Source organism: Polypterus senegalus, unplaced genomic scaffold, assembly GCF_016835505.1.
Source record: "Polypterus senegalus isolate Bchr_013 unplaced genomic scaffold, ASM1683550v1 scaffold_1641, whole genome shotgun sequence".
In the NCBI taxonomy this organism is placed as follows: domain Eukaryota; kingdom Metazoa; phylum Chordata; class Cladistia; order Polypteriformes; family Polypteridae; genus Polypterus; species Polypterus senegalus.
Window position 1 is genome coordinate 682 of NW_024386017.1, and position 20,096 is coordinate 20,777.

A 20,096-nucleotide genomic window follows, 5' to 3' on the forward strand; every position below is an offset into this window, starting at 1 on the left:
AGATGGAGAGAAAAAAAGTGTATTTTTAAAATTAAACTTACCAGAAATCACAGAAGTCCATCCACCTTTATACTGAAACTGGCAGCCCATACTTAACGACATATTAATTGAAAAACTAACATAACCAATTTAACTTACTGTGTGTTGTTACTATCTTGGATTTAATAGGTCTGTATTGGGATTATAAGGTTGTTTGCTCAGCAGTCTGGTACCCAAGCAACTGAAAAGACTTGCAACACTAGGACAGAATATGTCAGTTAATTTAAAATCAAGGTGGGACACATTTAGAGACATTTTCGAACATGGATTAGGAATGAATTCATAAACTGATTACATCTTTGTGCATAAACAAGCACTGCTTTCTCATAAATGATTAACACATCAGTACCTCTGATGCATGCGTCATACAAATGCCTTTTTATTCCAACTAATAAAATGTTTCTTATCTATGCAAGTTGATTTACTTTATTTTGAAGAAGCCAAAATATCAGGGTACCAAACTGTTTGCATACAAAAGGGGATAGCTTTATAAATCAGCGGAAAGTCACGAAACCAGCTCAAGATCAGATCAGACCACACAAGAGTCCATGCTGTAATTAATCAGGCTATCAGAACATTGTGTGTTCCTCAGAAGATAAAAACATCCATGCTGTTTTAAGACAGAGAAGGATTTTGTTTTTGTCCAAAGCAGATCTTGATGGGCTCTAGTCCATGTCTGCCACAGACTGCACTTATCAATAAGATATGTCATTTTGAGAAGTATGGGACACACTTAAAATCCATTAAAATGTTGTCACTGCTGGCAGAAATTAGGTTTCTTCACAGAGTGGCTAGGCTGACACTCCATGATAGGATAAGAAGCTCAGCGTTTTGAGAGAGCCTCTCAGCAGGAGAACAGAGTCGCTGCTCCTTGGGATAGAGTTGAGGTAGTTTGGGTATGCCCCCTAGGCGATTCTGCCTTGAGCTTATCTGGGTACATCCCACTGTGTGGAGACCCTGTGGCCGACACAGGACATACTGGAGGGGTCATATAAATCAGCTGGCTTGGGAATGCCTGGGAATTCCCCCAGGAAGAGTTGGAATCTGTAGCTGGGGAAGTGTGGGTTGACCTGCTTGGCCTGCTGCTGCTGCAACCCTCACCAGGAAAAGCGAATAAGCAGATGAGATGAGGTGTTGTCATTATTTGTATCCTAGAGCCTTCTATTCTGACTTTATTTCAAATCAGTTAAATACGAGTAACATTTTGTTACACTGCAGAATCTTTTTAACATTACCTTTCAAACAAAATAAAGGTATGACGTTAACTGGGTAATGACACTAAAATAATCGAGTTTGAGGTCCACAAACTGTTACTATCTGTAACAATCTTTTATAAATATTAAAATCATTAGATACTGCAGAAACTAATTTTGGATCCTGGAGCTCAAATATCTTTAACAGGTCAAAGACACTTTGTACCTAATTCAAAGTTAGCCAAATATGGACAATGTCAAACCAAGTGCGTAGAACAGCAGAGGAACTGTGCAGAAAAAAAATGAAGATGCACCTATGACTTCTTGCTTCTCTTCTCATTTTAAAAAAGTCACGGTTGCACTTGAAATTATGAAAAAAAAAAAGTCTTTTCTACTTATCAGGAATGTATTTTCAAAGAGATGCAAAACATTTCTTACTGGGTTGTGAGTCTCATCTGTGGTGTGATGTACGTTCCACCAGTCAGCTGTCCATTCCCATGCATTTCCCACCATATTGTAAAGGCCATATCCATTAGAAGGAAATGAGGTTACCTAAGAATAAAAACATTTACTAATCATAAAATGTTAAAATGGGTTTACCTAAAAATAACATTCATGCAATATAAAATGCTAAACTGGAGTTACCTAAAAATAACATTTACTCAATATAAAATACTATAATAATTAGACACCAAAGCTGACCTGACCAATCAGATTGCTCAGAGGGAACTGTTCATTTGTTGTAGTTATTTTTCCAGGGGAAAGCACAAAGTAGTGGAAAAAAGAGAATTCTGGAAGATTGCAAAGTAATCTTATCTGTCAGGATTGTACCATCAAACTCCTTTAAATATGGAGCATGCTATGCCTATACTAGCACATTCAGGTTATAAAATGGACAATATCACAGACATAATATGGAAAGTGTTTAATATCCCTTGGCTGAATTAACACAATTTTATTCTCAGTGGATACCATGAGCCTTACAATAGTTCAAAATGTTGCTGCCAAAGTCCTGAAATATACTTAAGGTCCAGTTCTGTTTTATTCAAGTTCATTGTCATGTGCATTTAGCACACTGAAACCCTTACTTGTATGCTTGACCAACATGTAACACATTGTCACTTTCTACCACCACACCATGATCATAAAGTGGCCCCTTACCTTGATAGCTAAAAGGTTTGTAAGTTCAAAAGGTAGCCTGGAAGTTCAGAGATGCTGAGCAAATATTGCAAAAAGTACATACAGTACTATATCTCTGTTTTAATCTGTGACATATTCAGTTTACTTTCTCAGACAATTCAAATTCAATCTTGAAAATCGATATCAAGAATTAATCTCCTTATCAACTTTTAAACCTGACACTGCAGCATTTTGACGTCATCCAAAGTGTTTAACTTTTCAATACGTGTGGCAAGCTCTGATATCTTACAGCCAGTTCAAATCCTAGGCTCATTCGCTTACTGTATGAGGTTTACAAGCACTGTATCCATTTTGTCCCTGGAGTACTCTGGTTTTCCTCACACATTACAAAGGCATATGTCAATTGATGATTCTGAGTGAGTAAATGTGTCTTGTGAATGCTTCTGGCCACATCTTCAGTGATGCTCCAGGATTCCTCAAGTGTTTTGGGACTTTTAACATCATGCACTCTCCTGCAGATGACTAGCTGAGGTTGATCAGGCCTCAGTTTGTGACCAGACAGAAAACAGGAGACTTTACCCCCATGACTCTCATCTCTTGAGCCACAGCCATCTAGAGGCTTTTTCTGACACTTCAATGGTATTGCTTTGGCAGATCACTTTGATGCCTAATGACTCAAGGATTCTGCACAAAGACCAGCCTGCAAAGTCTCTGCATCCTACCACTACTGGTAGCACCTTGCTCTCCAACTGCCTTGTCTGCAATCACTGACCAGTCGCTCAAACTTGGTGAATTTTCTCTCAAAAGCTTCATCCATACGATCTTCCAATAGGACCATCAGCTCCAGCAGAAAAACTTGTTTGGTGACTCCAGAGGTGAGTACAACATGTGGTCTCATGATAGTGACTGCAATATGCTTAGGGAACTCCAGTTGTCTCTCTATGTTCACTATCAGCTGCCAAGATTCCTGTAGATCTTTTTCCTGGGGGACTGAACTGTTCATCAGCTTTAATGAAAGTATTCGCCTGTTTAGAAGGACAAACCTGTTTGCATCACTTAATCCCCTCGCTGATGATTTCTATCACAACTGTCAAAAACCTTGATTATGATGTTGCCAGCATCTTCATTCTCCCAGTGCTCAAAATAGTTACTCCAGGGTTCCACTTTTGTAGCATAGTGGGCAAGCTGGTGTCTCTACTTTGTCCTGTATGTGGAGATTAGATAGTCCGAGGAGCACGCCATATACTTCCTGCTTGAGGAATTGGATCTGTTGAGGGTCAGCCCTCTACATCCCTGCCCAGGTTAACTTCCTCTTCAAAATGCAGTTTTACTGCCACCATTCAGCAGGACCACTCTTCCTCCACTACCGACCTCACTTTCTCCTGGATTAAGTGCCGCTTCTCTCTCCCTATTTGTCACTATAGCAAGGATCCCAACCCAGCCCTACTTTGTAGCAGTCTCGAAGAAGTTCATATTCATACTGTTTGAAAAATGGTGATTTGTTGACTATACAACCACAAGTCACCACACCAACCAGCTGGGTATGCTTCAATCTTGCTTTAAGTTGCTCGACTGCTCCTTCTGCCTGCCACTTTTTCTCAGCGCTCACCTCAACTCTGGGTTTTGTTATCTTTGGTTCATGTGAATTCCAGGACTGCAGCACTTCCCTGGTTTTTGTTACCTTTAAATTCCTCTTTCAAGGATTTAACTGGCACTTGCGCTTATTGCTGTACCTTTAGAGTGCGATGGCACTGGTGTGATAGAGTGTATGAGTTGGAATCCCGCCTCACACCTTCGTGCTGTCAGGAAAGACTTTGTACTGGGTAAGGAAGGTAAAGATGGTGGATGGTTGAAACTTTTAGAACAATGCCCTAACTTTGCATTACCAGTGCAATTTTCTGCAGTACAACTTTCAATGTTTCACTTATGTGTTGTGGAAGATCGGGGGTCGAACAGCCCCCTGACCCGGACACAGACAGACTCAGCGACACACACATAAGTCCCAAAAGCACACTTTTATTTTCTTTTTCTTTAGCACACAGTGCACAAATCACCAATTACTCAGTCCCTTTCTTTTCTCTCTTTCCTTTCTCCTTTTTTTTTCTCTTCTGCCTCCACTCCACTTTGTAGCTTTGTCCTTCACCACCCGACTCTAGCGCCCCAATTGGCGGTGAGGCGGCTCCTTTTATAGCACACCCGGAAGTGCTCCATGTGTTTCTTTACCTTCTTCCGGCTACACTTCCGAGTGTGGCAGAAGAGGATCCAGATGCACCTACAGCACCCCCTAGCAGCACCCACGGAACCCAAACTCCAAACTATAAGTCCCGGTAGTCCCTGCGGGAATCCGTGGTGCTGTAGCAGCCCAGGAAGGCAGCCCTCTAACATCCCGGGGGAGATAATGTCCCAAACATGGTCTCTCCCTCGGTCTTTCAACCCAGCTGGCATCCTGGCCGGGTAATAATCCTGGCCATCTGCCACAGTGTACATTTTTAAACAGCTTTAAAATACACTATGAAGAACTTTACAATGGTACTTAAAGAAAAAATCTCACTAACTGAAAACACCTACAAAATATAATGCTGCTACTTAACTTACCGGACAAGATCTGACATAGCCATCCTCGCCAGTGTTTTTATTTGGGAATTCTCCTTGCCAAATATTAGCATAATGTTGTCCTTTGGGATTTAATTTATTACCCCATGGATATAACCTGCAAAAAAAAATAAATAAAAATAATACTAACAGCAAACTGCCATAATTCAACATGTAATATATTTGTTAGCTTTAACTTTGTACAGAAAATAAAATGTTAAGCTCTTGATGTGAGGGAATTCAATTAAAAGGTCAGTACATTGACTCAGTAAACATGTTGTTTATGGTTTATAGAGCATAGGTTAGGAAAATATCTCTGAATTAAGAAGGGGATTGGAATTTCCAGTTTAAAAAAATTAAGAAACAAGACTTGAACAGCGCTAGTTTGTGTTTTCCTCTGCTTTCTGACTGAAGTTTTTTCTTAAATTTACCTAAATACAATCACATTCCTATGTACTAGAAGAGGGGCATTTCAAAATACAAAAAGGTGTCAAAAACCAAATTTTAAATGAAATTTTCCAATCAAGACACTTTTTACATCCTTCATCATACATGATGCAGTTTCTCTATCAATATGTGTAGCTTTTTTACCTGACAGAAAAATGTCTCACCTGCTCATTCTCACCATGCCTGTTTGGTTAACTGGCAATTTTAAACTGGTTGTCAGTGGGCCTTCCAAATGAACAGGCATCAGCCTACCCACATCATGAACGGGATCAATCAAGTCTGATTGAGGTGTGTTTAAACAAAAGGAAGAAGCAGTTTTGAAGAAAATGTACCCCCTGCCCCAAGCTCCATGATAAAATTGAGTCGAAAAACACAGAGGCCAAGATTCTTGTACATTTGGCCTATTCAAAAGGCAGCCTGCAGTCCACATGTGACCCAGAAGCAACCTGGCCCAGTCTGGGGTCCCATCAGAAACGCAGAGAAAAATCAAGAAAAACCCATTTTGGGATGCCTACTGAAATTCCTACGTAAATTCCTACAGTAGTACAGACCATGAATATAACACCCCGTGTAGCCTAGCAACATTCAACCCACAATGCAGTGCATTGTTGTGTGTCTGGAAGTGGTGGTAGTAGTTTATGATATAGTGATTATTTTTTTTTATTTTGTAACTATACCTCAGCCACAACAGCTGGTCGTAAGCATCAAATACATATTAAATGATTCTATTATCAATTGTGTGCTAAGGCTTAGTTATATTTCAGTTTCATCAAGTGAGTGTGAATGCGGGTTTTCCCAATGAATCTAATTGTTACTCTAATGAGAGCCTTGTTACTAATAATAATTCTTTGCATTTATATAGCGCTTTTCTCTCTACTCAGAGCGCTCAGCAATTCCAGTTTAAGGGCCTTGCTCAAGGACCCAACAGAGCAGAGTCCCTTTTGGCATTTACGGGATTCGAACTGGCAGATCCAGTGCCAGATCCCTAGCCTCAGAGCCACCACTCCGCAACTGTTACTGACAAGCACTGTCTCTGCACTTCTCCTCATACGACTGGTTAGTCCTCCACTCACATGCGGCTTCATGGCTGTTACAAGGACGACAATCAGTCACTGACACTCAAAGCAAAGAACGAATTAGAAAGACTGCATTTGATGAAAACATGCAAAAAAGTTTGTAATTTTCTTTAAAACTCAGTCAAATTAAACACTGCTTGCTTTGTGGAATTACATAACTTTTTTGTAGAATGCAGAGCTTGTTATTATCCTGTGGTTAATATTCTTCGATTTTGAAAATTCTATGTTTGTAATTTCCAACTATCAAGCACAAAATTATGCAGCAAAATACGCCTACGAAGGGCGTCGTAATGAATGCGCCGGTGCTTCGCAATAAGGAGATCATGGGTTCACGTCCCGGGTCCTCACTGCACGGAATTTTGAGTAGTGAGTAAAGGGAGAGGTTAGGAGCACGCACCACATGACGAACCAACTCAGGATCCCAGATTGGGACCTGAGTGTAGCCATGCAACGGGTGACACCTCAGCACCACATTAGTTCAGGTGGAATGGAACAGTATGAGGTTTGTTATGGAGTGCCAATTCTGCCACCAACACCCAGGTTTTTCCCTGCAGGTTGGAGGGCCTACATGCAGGGCTGGACGCAGATTAACGTCATACCCAGGATGGAGCAATTGCAGGTTAAGGGCCTTGCTCAAGGGCTCAATGAAATAGTCACTTTTGGCGTTTACAGGATTCGAACCAGCAACCTTCCAAATGCCAGTGCAGATTCCTAGTCTCAGAGCCACCACTCCGCCTGTAGTGAGTAAAGCGGTATATAAATATGAAGAATTATTATTATACTTGACGATTTCTCCATTTCAAATTTTAAATGTTATGTTTTTTCACCAAATAAACAAAACTTGTGGCACTAGGATTCTCGACTTCTATATACCTACACAGTACTTCAAACTTGACACAAATGCAATATATGTGTACCGCCACCTTTTTGTTTACAAAAAAAGCACCGCTAATCACACATGCGGTGATTTAAAACGAACCCGTGTTACCTCGGGGTGTAGTAGATGTTGTATTCATGTGTGTTAACTATTGTTATCACTTGTTATGAGGTTGTGCACTGGTAGCTTTGATAGCATTAATGGTTCTCTTTTATTTTGTTGAATCCACTTTGTGATGTGCCTGGGTCATATTTGACCAAAATATTTTATTTTATTTCAAAAGTGAAACAAATGTTTTTGCTAATACTGTACATTTTTTTGTTTTTATGCACTTTGAGATATGCCTAGGTCAGATATGACCAAAATGTTTTTGTATTTCAAAAGCGGAGAAAAAGGTATTATCATTCAGTTATATCTTTTTTTAATGTACTTTTTGATGTGCCTGTGTCAGATATGACCAAATTTAAAAGGGAAACAATGTATAAACATTACTTGTTTTTCAATACATGCATTTATGTTGGTTTAAAATGCGTTATTACCTGCTTCTTACCGGCCACTGAAAATGTTTGGCCTAGCTAAATGTCTTGGTTTGAAAATCTGAGTTTCTAATTGAACAGCCCTGCTGTAGATCTTTTTCCTGGGGGATTCAGCTGTTCACCAGCTTTAATGAAAGTGTTGGCCTGTTTAGAAGGACAAACCTGTTTGCTCCACTTAACCCCCTCGCTGATGATTTCTGTCACCACCTACAAAACTTGATTGTGGTGCCGCTTCTATCTACCAAGCTTCATTTTAATATTACGATTTAATATTACGAGTTAGAAGTTAAAAATCTTAATCATACAGGCACGTACAGTAGTGGCTAAAATAATCAAAGTAAAAACCAGTAAGGGAACCAAAGAGAACACCTGGGAAGATGGAGACCAGTGCCTCACACAACACACAGTGAGCCACCGTTAACATACAGGAACTACAACACTATGAAAGCCTGCTTTATTCTGTTTATGCATCCGTTGTATTTTACATTTCATGTACTCATTATGCAAATATAACTGGAAAGCAAAGAGGCAGCTGTTGTTATAAAGTACACAGAGGAAAGACTTAACAGGAGGATTGAAACTATAAATGGTGTAAATAATGGTATTTAGGAAAACAATTGTGTGCAGCTGATTTTTCTTTTTTTTTTTTGTGTTATTTGCCAGAATGGGAGGTCGACCACAAAAAAAAACCTTTGATATTGTTCCATTTTGAACAAAAAAAAAAAACACAAAGCCAGAGCTAAATATAACAAATGACCTCTTTTGGTAAAATTAGTTTTTTAAATGAGCTATTAATTATTTTCAAGCCATTTTAAAAGGGCAGTTCTTGAGCCAGTTCATCCCTTAACAATCTAGGAAAACAGGAAATATTTTAGGGTTATCTCTTTATTAAAGGACATCAGAGCTTAATACACAGCAGAAAGCCAAATAATGTAATTACTACCTCAGAAAATAGTGTCTTTGAATAGAAACTAATCAAATGAGGTTTAAAAGGAGAACGTTTCTGTAGAATCTGTATTCCCTCTAGTAATAATTGACTATCAAAATCCCAATAAGGACAGTTAAAGGTCTTCTGTCTAGCAGGATGGAATACCAGAACACCCAGATGGAAAACATCAGAGCTACACAAGACTGAATGATCAAAGCAACCCGAGTCCTGCCTCTTTACCGATTCTCCAGTGTGCCACGGCAAGCGTATTCCCATTCGGCCTCAGTAGGCAGGCGTTTGCCTGCCCAGATGCAATATGCCAGGGCGTCATTCCAGGAGACATGGACAACAGGATGCTCAAGGCTGTAGGTGAACAAAATAAGAGATCACAAATTAGTAAGCAATGTACGAATGGGGGTCAATGCTCTACTTTCCAAATTAGATCTCTCTTACACCTTTCTTGAGAAAAATGTAAAAGAAAAAAAAAATTAAAATCCCCTTGGAGACATTTGCAAGAAACATGCCAAACTACAAAAATCCATTTAAGGGTATGAAAGCTCGTTTTAAACATTTAATATTTTATTTACAGTCAGCAACTACAATCCACAATTCATGTATTCTACAGGCTCTCATCCATTGTTGGCTGACCCTGCTCTCTGACCACCCCCAAATGTCATGCGAAAAGACACTTTCGCCTCGGGGATTAATAAAGTATATCATCATCATCGGACGGCACGGTGGCGCAGTGGTAGCGTTGCTCGCAGTTAGGAGACCCGGGTTCGCTTCCCAGGTCCTCCCTGCGTGGAGTTTGCATGTTCTCCCCGTGTCTGTGTGGGTTTCCTCCGGGTGCTCCAGTTTCCTCCCACAGTCCAAAGACATGCAGGTTAGGTGGATTGGCGATTCTAAATTGACCCTAGTGTGTGCTTGGTGTGTGGGTGTGTTTGTATGTGTCCTGCGGTGGATTGGCACCCTGCCCGGGACTGGTTCCTGCCTTGTGCCCTGTGTTGGCTGGAATTGGCTAGAGCAGACCCCGTGACCTTGTGTTCGGATTCAGCGGGTTGGAAAATGGATGGATGGCTGGATCATCATCATCACCCATTTTTGATTTTATCATGCCATGAGTCTAGTACCCTATGTAACTGAAAGTATTTTCCCAATGGTATTACACTTCAGCTGGCACATTAGCATGGTGGTTAGGGCTGCTACCTCACAAAATCAGTTGTCTGGGGTCCAATCTCAAGCCCTGTTGTATTCTGTGTGTTGTTTGCATGTTCTCCGTGTCGGCTACACACGTAAATTAGGTTATTAAGGGTGTACTCGCACTAGGCCCATTTGATCCGTACCATGCCCAAACGAGACCGTACCCCCCTCCCTACTCCCACGTTGGCCTGCACTCACACTGCACTTAATGTTCTGGGCCCGGGCACGCTTTTGTCATGACCATGTGACTTCGTGTAAAGCCAAAACAAGATCCAAACACAAGTGACAACATGCATGTCAAAACAATTTGACTTATTCTGTGGTTGTTTTGGAGTCGTGTAGGCTGCATGACGCTCTGTCCTCTTACAAATTTATTGAGTGTGCAGCGCAGCGTTTTGCTGTTAATTGTGCTGCATGTACGAGAAAAAACTAAGACTTTATGTATAAGCCATTTAACTGGCCAATTAATGCACCAATTGACTCACCACTATAACTACGCATTTACTAAAATGTAAGTTGATCTGCTACAAACTGCACCCTCTCCTAACACATGTAACACGATTTTTGTGGGCAAATTCTGGGCCTCTTTAACAATAACCTGTTTATTGGATATTCATTTACACTGTCAGCTAATACAGGTTGGTTGTATGATGTCACCTTTCATAAACTAGTGATTGGATACCTCCGTGTTTTTTTTTTTTCCAAATTTCAATAAAAAATTGTTTACATAGCTTTTAGGTAAAATGTTGATTTAAACCTAGGTAAGCATCATGTTCATACGAGGAGATGTGCTATTCAGATTTGCAGTATGTCACATTTAAGAGACACAAATGGGAACTTCGAATAAAAAGCAGGTGAACTGTAAACCCCATTGACTATATAACCTGTGTCTTGATTCTTAAATAGGATTTGAGCGTACCTGTCAGCAATACTCGAGTCAGGACCGTAAGGGTGCCTCCAACTGGCACCCTTGACAGGAAGCCACCATGGCGCAGCTGCAACCTTGAAAGAAGAAAGGTAACAAAAGGATCAGTTTTAGTGCTGGAAATGGCAAAAGTTATTGTTGAGTATTACATTGATTATGTCACCCTTTTGAGCCATGTAATTGATCATGAACTACACCCTCAATATCACAAAAAAACATGATCTTGCTGGCACTGCTGTGGACATAGACTTTCTTTGTTGTAGGAGAATCCCAATTATTTAATTGTTTCAGTTGTTATATGGGCTCTGGGTCACAGTGATGTTTCCAAGTTTCATCCCAGTTATGAAACAGTTCTTACATTTTACAATGTCTGAATTAATTAGCGAGAGACTCTCCTTGGCACATCAGATGCAGCGACGCTTCATTACAGAAGTCAATGTTCTGGATCACCAACATGCACAGACCTTGGTGATGTTTAACTGTTCATGAACAATAGATTCAAGTAATCCAAAACTAATCTCTACTATCACACACATTGTCACTCTTTAGTACTTCATTTACAATTTGCTCAACAAGGGCAACATTTTCTTCAATGTTGAAAGCCAGCCAGACCTTAGGTCACCTTTGAGAGACATCCTGCCGTAAGGGAATTGGCGTGACTGTAGCATATGAAGGGGAACTGGTCTTGGTACACTGTGACAATGCAAGAATAAATCTGTGAAGGCCCGCACTTCTCTAGCATTTGACATCCAAGGATAATGGTTGACTTGGTTCAGAAGGAAGAAGCACACATTTTAAACCACACAGCATGCCATAATTCAGTTAAAAATTGTCAAAAAATGTACAAAAAAAGCAAGATCCAACCTATGAACAATGCCATCAAGTGCATGCATCAATAGGACAAGTGTTTTGGAAATACCCTACATGGAAACTGTTTTGAGTAAAATATTTGTTTATCTTGTTTGTATCTCTCTCTCTCTCTCTCTATTATATATATACAGTATATATATAGCGATATATGGCCGCCAGTTTATCCTGGCCAATACCCCCACACCACTAGATGGAGACCTCCCTGCAACATGGAGGGGCCCCAAATTCCAGCAGGGCATTATGGACATTTGAGCTTTACTTCACAGCCTTGATGGATTCCGTGGGGGCCGCCAGGGGATGCTGCAGGGAGGTACGAGTATTTTTATAGCCCGAAAGCACTCCCTAATCACAGGGACGGAAGGAATGAAGTACTTCCGGGCTGAAGAAGAAGAAGTTTTCATCTGACCTGGAAGTGCTATGAAATCACATGGACTGAGGGAATGAAGCACTTCCGACAATGGGAAATCCCAGCAGAGAGAGCCGAGTTGGGTGGGAGTGTGACAAAGCTGCTGGGTGCAGTGGAGGATTTGTTGTTATTGATTTACTCTATTATTGTATTGATTTATTGAGGATTGTGGAGGTGGAGGTGCTTTGTGCACACTATTGGAAGAATAAATTTATTATTGGGACTTTTACCTGGTGTCTGGGGTCAACAGCGACCCCTATCTGTCACTATATATATATATATATATATATATATATATATGGAAGCGAAGGTCTGTGATACGGTTTGCATATTTGTAGCTGGAGTTCCACAAATGGAGAGAATGAATCACGCATCATAAAGTAGTTTTAATTCCTGAGCTTTCAGCTCCTACCAGGAGCCGTCATCAGAGGTTAATGATTAGACATACAAGAATCAAAGGCAATGATTCTTTATATGATCCTCAATAGATAAAAAAACACTAATTCTGGAAACTTTACATATTAAATAGGAAGTCATTTAAATATTTTAACATGCAGGAACAAATCTTAGCATCACTTCCAAAAAAAGGATGACCAACGAACCCTTTCTTCAGGCTCAAGCTCAGGTGGAAAAACAATTTTAATCACCTCTTATTAGGTAACTATTAAATCAATGAAACTTTATTATGTATTTTTATTACAGTTGTTATACATTTTCCTCCATTCAGTGCTATGAGGTAGCTTATTGATTCTCTCTTTTTTTTTTTACTCCAAGGTGGTTAACTGTTTCATGATTGTGGGTGACACAGTGGCACAATGGTTACCGTGTTTCCCCAAAAATAAGACCTACTCTGAAAATAAGCCCTAGCATGATTTTCAGGCTGCTCTGTAATATAAGCCCTAGTCAAGATCATCAGCTGAAACGTAAGGCGCCTAAGGCCAGGTTTATACTTCACGAGATGTGACACATGTCCCGAAACATCCATTAAATTCCGAAGACACCTTGCCACAATATCTCTGAAAAGGATGTTTAATGATTACATCTATCAATTGATGCAAGGCAGAAACAAAATCTCTGGACAGGGCATCACCTCATTACAAGGTGAACACAAGCACACACATACTCTGGCGTCATTGTTGCTTCACCAAATCCCCAAACCTTCATGTCTTTGGATGGAAAACTGAGCCCACTGTGGAAACCCACCAGGAAAAACATGCAAACTCCAAACAGGGATCACAAGGGACGTGACTCCCTGCGAGACAGCAGTGCTACCGCTCTGCCACCGTGCCACCCCGTATGTGTAACTATTAACAGTATTCATTATTTAAACAAAGTTAACAATTTATCTGTAAATGTAACATACATACTTTAATGCATTTCATCATGAAAGTGATATCAGGTATAAATCTAAGAATTCTAAATGTGCAGAGAGCTGGAATATCATAAATGTAATGTGCTCTGCTTGGCGATCTATTGCTGCTTGCCACTGCTGTCAGGTCAGAGGGAAGAGCCCCAGAAGCTCATAGCGATTAACAACTGGGTCAGTTTGAAGATGACGTTTACAATGGTCTACTTTAATGATAAAGTAAACTACAAGGTTAAAGTGGACATTTCGAGTTTAAAACCGAAATTTCCACTTTAATCAAAAAATGGACATTTTTATTATGTCCTTATTTTATTTTTCTCTGTGACTCAAATACGCTGCCATACATTCTGATGGTATTGTAAGATACAAAAAAAAATAAGACTGCACAGAAGATGGTATTTGAGACTTTTGAAATGTTTCGTGACACTAATATGGGGAATATGCGACGCTTGAATATAAAGGCAATATGAATACATTTGTATGTCGTCATTTTGCTTCAACATATCGAACCATTCATCAAACATCGAAGCAGGCACATCAATCAGCAAAGCGGTTGGAGTAGCAAGAAATTCAGGGTTTGAATGTGGAGAGTTATGACGATATTCCAGAAGAAGATGATATGACTGTATTAGGGTAAATGTATATTGTTGTACATGAATAAATATAACACATCCCCTGAAAATAAGCCCTAGTGGATCTTTTGGAGCAAAAATGAATATAAGACCCGGTCTTATTTTTGGGGAAACACGGAAGTAGTGCGGTCTTACTGGTCCACCATCCTCGGATTTGAATCCAGCAGCCAGTCGCTGTGTTATATTTCAGCACAGTTTCCTCCTTTGGCTGGCTTTCAAGTCCTTTATGTTCATTTTTACTTTGCTTAATTATTTGCATTGTTCCTTGTTTTCAATTCTGCTGTATTGCCATTGGGTGGTCCCCAAAAAGGCAGGGCTGCCTGCCAATCACTGCCAGGAACTGTGGGAGACCCTTGCGATACATGGGGCGGAGGGCAGTTCATTTAGAGGTGATGAGATCTTGTGTTTTTTGTAAATTCTATGTGCTTTGTGATTTTATTCAACCTTCTGCTCTATGCTTTGACTCTTGCTATTGGAATCTATTTTGTGACTTGTCTGATTTGGATTTCCTTCTTGTTACAGGAAATGTTGTTCTGCTTTTAGGCTCCAAGGAGCTTCATTGTGATTGGAATATTTTTTTTTATTTGAAGAATGAACCTTTTATTTTATAAAGATTTTGTGCTTGCCCTTATTAATAGCCGAGGTTTCACAATGATATCCCCCTCTATCTGGCATTACTGGAAGTGATTGGGACTACATGGTCAGGAACTCTTTACTGCTTGGGACTCCTACTTCGTAACACACTGAGTGTGTGGAGTTTGCATGTTCTCTTCCTCTCTGCATGGGCTTTTCTCCAGGCATTCTGGATTTTCTCCCACATCCCAAAGATATGAGTGTTAAACCAACTGCAGAAAGTAAATGGAGGAAATATTAGGTGTGAATGAGTAGGGCTGTGATGGGCTAGCACCCCATTCAGGGTTGGTTCTCTCCCTTTGTGCCCAGGTTCTGCCATGATAGGCTTTGGTTCCATGAGCCAGAATTGGGTAAGTGGGTTCAAAAACAGATGAACAGATTAATAGTGGTTATAAAACAAAGCTAATTTATCTTTATTTGTTATGCACTGGCAGCGGACACATCTATATTGTACATTGCTAGTTTTTTGACAGATTTTGGTCCCACATTTGTTGATTAAGCTGTTATGTATCAAAAGCGGCATTTTAATCTGGGATTACTTATCAGTTTTTCTGTTGTATTTTGTTGAGATTAACAGCTGTCACGTCAAATCAGCTTTGCTTCTGACTCTGGTTTTAATGTTGCATGTTGGACGTGTTCTTTTCTGAGACTAACTGTATATTTTTATTATAAGGTTTATAAACTGTCATGAATATCAGGCTCAAGGAGTAAGGACAGAAAAGTCCTGGCGAGAACAGAAAAAATGATTACAGATAAATATATTAATACTTGGGAGACTCTGTAATGTTAAACCACCCATTTTACATAATCAGCTTGTCACTACAATGTGGGCACAAGGCAGGAAACTAATTCAGATCAGGAGGCCATCCTCTGCCGCATTTTACAGTTTATGACTGTAGAGATACACAGTATTAGTCAAAAGAGTGAACTTAACACTTAGCCAATGTTGCTCCTTAGGTGACATTAAACAACAGTACAATTAAGGTACGCTGACCGTCACAGTGCAGCACTACCAATGATGAAGGAAGACTAATTAATAATTAATTACTAATTAATGATGCTGTTCTACAGGAAGCAACATCTGAAAAAGATTTTGGAAAGAAGCTCCTAAATTCAGCATAGGCAATCCCTGGAGCTGTCGGTTATTATTCCAGCCAACTTCACTACCAGTAAATCATTTTTAGTTTTAATTCAACTCATTGTTTAGATCAGGAACCTGTGTGGGTACCCATGTTGTGTAAACTTTATGGTACTCCAAGTCACCATGCCCTATGGCATGTGCAGATCCATAGCTGATATCTAAATGTGCAGCAATAGCGCGGATAGAGTAATCCATCGGCCTTCTCTGATGAAGTCATTTCCCATGTCGAAGGTCAACCAGATCGAGCTTCATCGTTTACACTTGTTCTTCCCTACTTTCTCTGCTGTTCTTTTACTGTTTTTCTGTGGTGGCGATCTGTGCCACCACCACCACCTGATCAGGGCACCATGCAGGCCCTACAGTGATGGATTGAAGGCCAGATGTCCACATGACCATCATCATTTAATTCGTCCATGGGAAGCCTGAAAACCACGAGGACTGATTTAGATCACTTATGTGCAGTAGAATGCCCATTGGCGGCTGGGTGGTCCCGTGGCCACAGAACCCCTGCAGAATTTTTTTTTTTTTTTGCCAGCCCTCTGTTTTTTTTCCTGTCCTCCTGGGCATCGGACTTTACTTTATTCTTTGTTACTTAGTATTGCCTAATCTTATTTTTATATATATATTTTTTTTATAAACTTTTCTTTCTTCATCTTGTAAAGTACTTTGAGCTAAATCTTTTGTATGAAAACGTGCTATAGAAATAAATGTTGTTTAAACCTTTCTGCCCATTCCTAAACTTTTCGTTGTGTCACGCTGTTTTCACTTCTGTGCTGAGCCAACATCCTTTGGTGAATTTCAGCAGGTTTCATTCCCTCTCCCTGAAGAAACCCCACTAATCCGTGTTGTTCAATAACAGTGTGATCCTGCAGCAGAGAGGTCATGTTCATTTGACCTTGGTTTCCATTAGACTAATGGCAGAGAGCTGCACTATGTGTGTTCAAACTACCCATAAGCCACTGCAAACATGTTGTATTGCATCAGCTTCTGTGTGTTGCACTTACCACGTAATTTTCATATTCCCTTTATTTGTTGATTTACCTTTGTATATTTGAAAAATAGAAGGAAATCCCACAAAGACACAAGGAAAATTATGTTAAGTCCACACAGACAGTGACTGGGCCCAGACAGCTATGAGGCAGCCCCACTAACCACGACACCAATGTACCCTTCCTGAGTTTGTGCACTATTTCAACAGTAGTATTATTTGTAAATGTGCTCTTGCAGATCAGGACATTAACATTCACGATACCAGATAGGGCTGAATGAATTCTCCTAACTACATGTGACACTGAATGTGTGCACATCAACTTGCACAGTAGCCAGCTTAAAATGTATGTGTCTTTAACTTCATGATGTCTTTTTCTGTGAATCGAAAGGTCTAATATATAGGATCATCTTTCAGTTTTCTAATCTGCAAGGAGCTGGAACCCACCAAAAGTGCAAGGTGAGAAAAAAAAAACTGCCATTTTGTCTGGAGTTATCACAAGGCACACTCTCATACAAGGCTAATTTAGAGTTGCCAGTTAACCTAATCTAACCTATCTTCTTCTTCTTCTTTCAGCTACCCCCATTTAGGGGTTGCCACATCCATCTCCATCTATTCCCATCTTTTACATCATTTTCTGCCACGCTGACTGCCATCATGTCCTCCCTCACCACATCCATAAACCTTCTCTTTGGCCTTCCTCTTTTGCTCCTGTCTGGTGGTTCCATCCTTAACATTCTTTTCCCTCTTCTTCTTCTTCTTTCAGCTACCCCCATTTAGGGGTTGCCACATCCATCTCCATCTATTCCCATCTTTTACATCATTTTCTGCCACGCTGACTGCCATCATGTCCTCCCTCACCACATCCATAAACCTTCTCTTTGGCCTTCCTCGTTTGCTCCTGTCTGGTGGTTCCATCCTTAACATGCTTTTCCCGATGTCCCCCTCATCTCTTCTCTGCACATGCCCAAACCATCTCAATCTAGCTTCTCTCACTTGGTCACCAAATCGTCTTAGCTGTGTTGTCACTCTAATATACTTATTCCTAATCCTGTCTACCCTCGCCGCTATTCTGAGCGAAAATCGTAGCATCTTCAATTCCGCCCACTTCAAAATCTGCCTCCTGTCTTTTTGTCTGAGCCACCGTCTCCAAACCCTACAACATAGCTGGTCTCACTGCCGTTTTATAGACGTTCCCCTTATCTCTTGCAGGTACTCTTCTATCACAAATCACTCCTGTTGCTCTTCTCAATCCAGTCTGCCCTGCCTGCACTCTCTTCTCCACCTCTATTCTGCACTCTCCGTTGCTTTGGACTGCTGAAACCAAGTATTCAAACTGGTCTGCCCTCACCACCTGTACTCCTAGCAGTCGTACCTTTCCACCACATTCCCTCTCAGTCACGCACATGTACTCTGTCTTACTCCTACTGACTCTCATTCTACTTCTCTCCTGTATACCTCCACCACTGCAGGTTCATCTCAAACTGCTGTCTACTCTCAATACAGATCACAATGTCATCCGTGAACAACAGAGTCCGTGGAGACTCCTGTCTGACATCCTCTGTCCACCTGTCCATCACCACTACAAACAGGAAAGGGCTCAGCGGCGATTCTTGATGTAATGCCACTCTCACCTTGACATTCACACCGTCCTCATACATATCTTACACCACCCTCACATACTTTTCTGCTACTCCCGACTTCCTCATACAGCACCATAACTCCTCTCTTGGCACCCTGTCATTTCCTTTCTCCAAGTCCACAAACACACAATGCAATTCCGTCTGACCTTCTCTGTACTTCTCTATCAACACTTTTAAAGCATACATCACATCTGTATTACTCTTTCTTGGCATGAAACCATATTGCTGCTCACCTTGTTAACCTAACCTATAATTGTTTAAAACGTGGGAGGAAAAACCTGTATAAACCCAGGGGGGACATACCAATTACTCATAGTTTCCAGATCCGGATATGGTTTAAAGTTCATTGTACATGTCAGCTAGAGACAGTCAATACTAAATGTTCTTGCAATTACATTTTTCTTGTAAATTAGGCTAGCAGATATCAATTAAGGTGTAGTGCATAGCAAGTATAATGATCAGCCAGGAAAGAATACATCACATTTACAATAATATTGCACAAGAAATGAATTAAAGCCAAATTGTCTACTGTATCCCTAGAATACAAAAAAAGCAAAGAGTAAAGCCACATTTTGTCATATTTTATCTATATATATAATCTGTGAAACTAGTTCAGGAAAAATAGTAGCACTGAGAAAGACATCAGCAGCTTCTCCTCACGTCAGCATCTCTTCTGCTGCTGAGCAGGTACTGAAAAAGCGAAGCTACTGTCAGAATTTGAAGAATGCAGTTCTGCAGCAAGTCAGCAAAAATTGCTTAATACGCAATACATCATACGATTAACATGCAATGACCAAAAAAGATACAGTCACTTTTCGAAATGTGCAAAGAGCTTGAACTTAAACATTTTTATTTCTACCACATCATATGATAAACATCATAGACTAACCCTACATATAAAACACCTTCTCTTCTGTGTCTCCTTCCACCCATTGGAAAGGGTGTGGCTCCAGCCTGGTGCAAACCTTATTTTAATAAAAGATCCTTTTTTGTATCCATCAGCACTTTTTCCTCCTCTTCTGCTGCTATCTCTTGTGGAGTTCCCCAGGGTCCATTTTGGCACCAACACTTTTTGTCCTATATATGCTTCCTCTGGTTATTCAGCATCATAATATTGTGTTTCATTGCTATGCTGATGACACACAGTGATATCTACCCCTCAAGCCAACTGATAGGAGTTCAATTACCAATTATCTTGACTGCCTAAAAGATATTAAATGTTGGATGGCTAATAACTTCCTTCAGTTAAAAAAAGAATAGGGCAGAAGTGCTGCTTTTTGACCCCACTTTCCATCAGTAGCCTTGCCAATAACATTCCTCCTCCCCATATTAAAACATATGTAAAAAACCTTCGGGTGATTTTCGAATCTTCACTCTGTGTCCACAGACAGATAAATATTTTGGTCAAGGATAGTTTCTCTCTCTTTATCTCAGAAACATAGCCAAAATCAAGCCATTTTTACC

At 40.3% G+C, this 20,096-nt stretch overlaps 1 protein-coding gene across 1 annotated transcript; it reads right to left on the minus strand.

The window, feature by feature from the left end:
- Positions 1-1,586: 1,586 nt before the first annotated feature.
- On the minus strand, positions 1,587-18,427 carry LOC120522519 (formylglycine-generating enzyme-like; the record flags this gene model as incomplete). The annotated part of the gene is made up of 5 exons (XM_039743427.1): positions 18,167-18,427; positions 10,948-11,030; positions 9,069-9,191; positions 4,968-5,082; positions 1,587-1,784 (listed from the first exon to the last, which is right to left on the minus strand). Coding segments are annotated over exons 1-5 (780 nt in total), but the record flags the coding sequence as incomplete, so codon positions are not given.
- Positions 18,428-20,096: the final 1,669 nt, after the last annotated feature.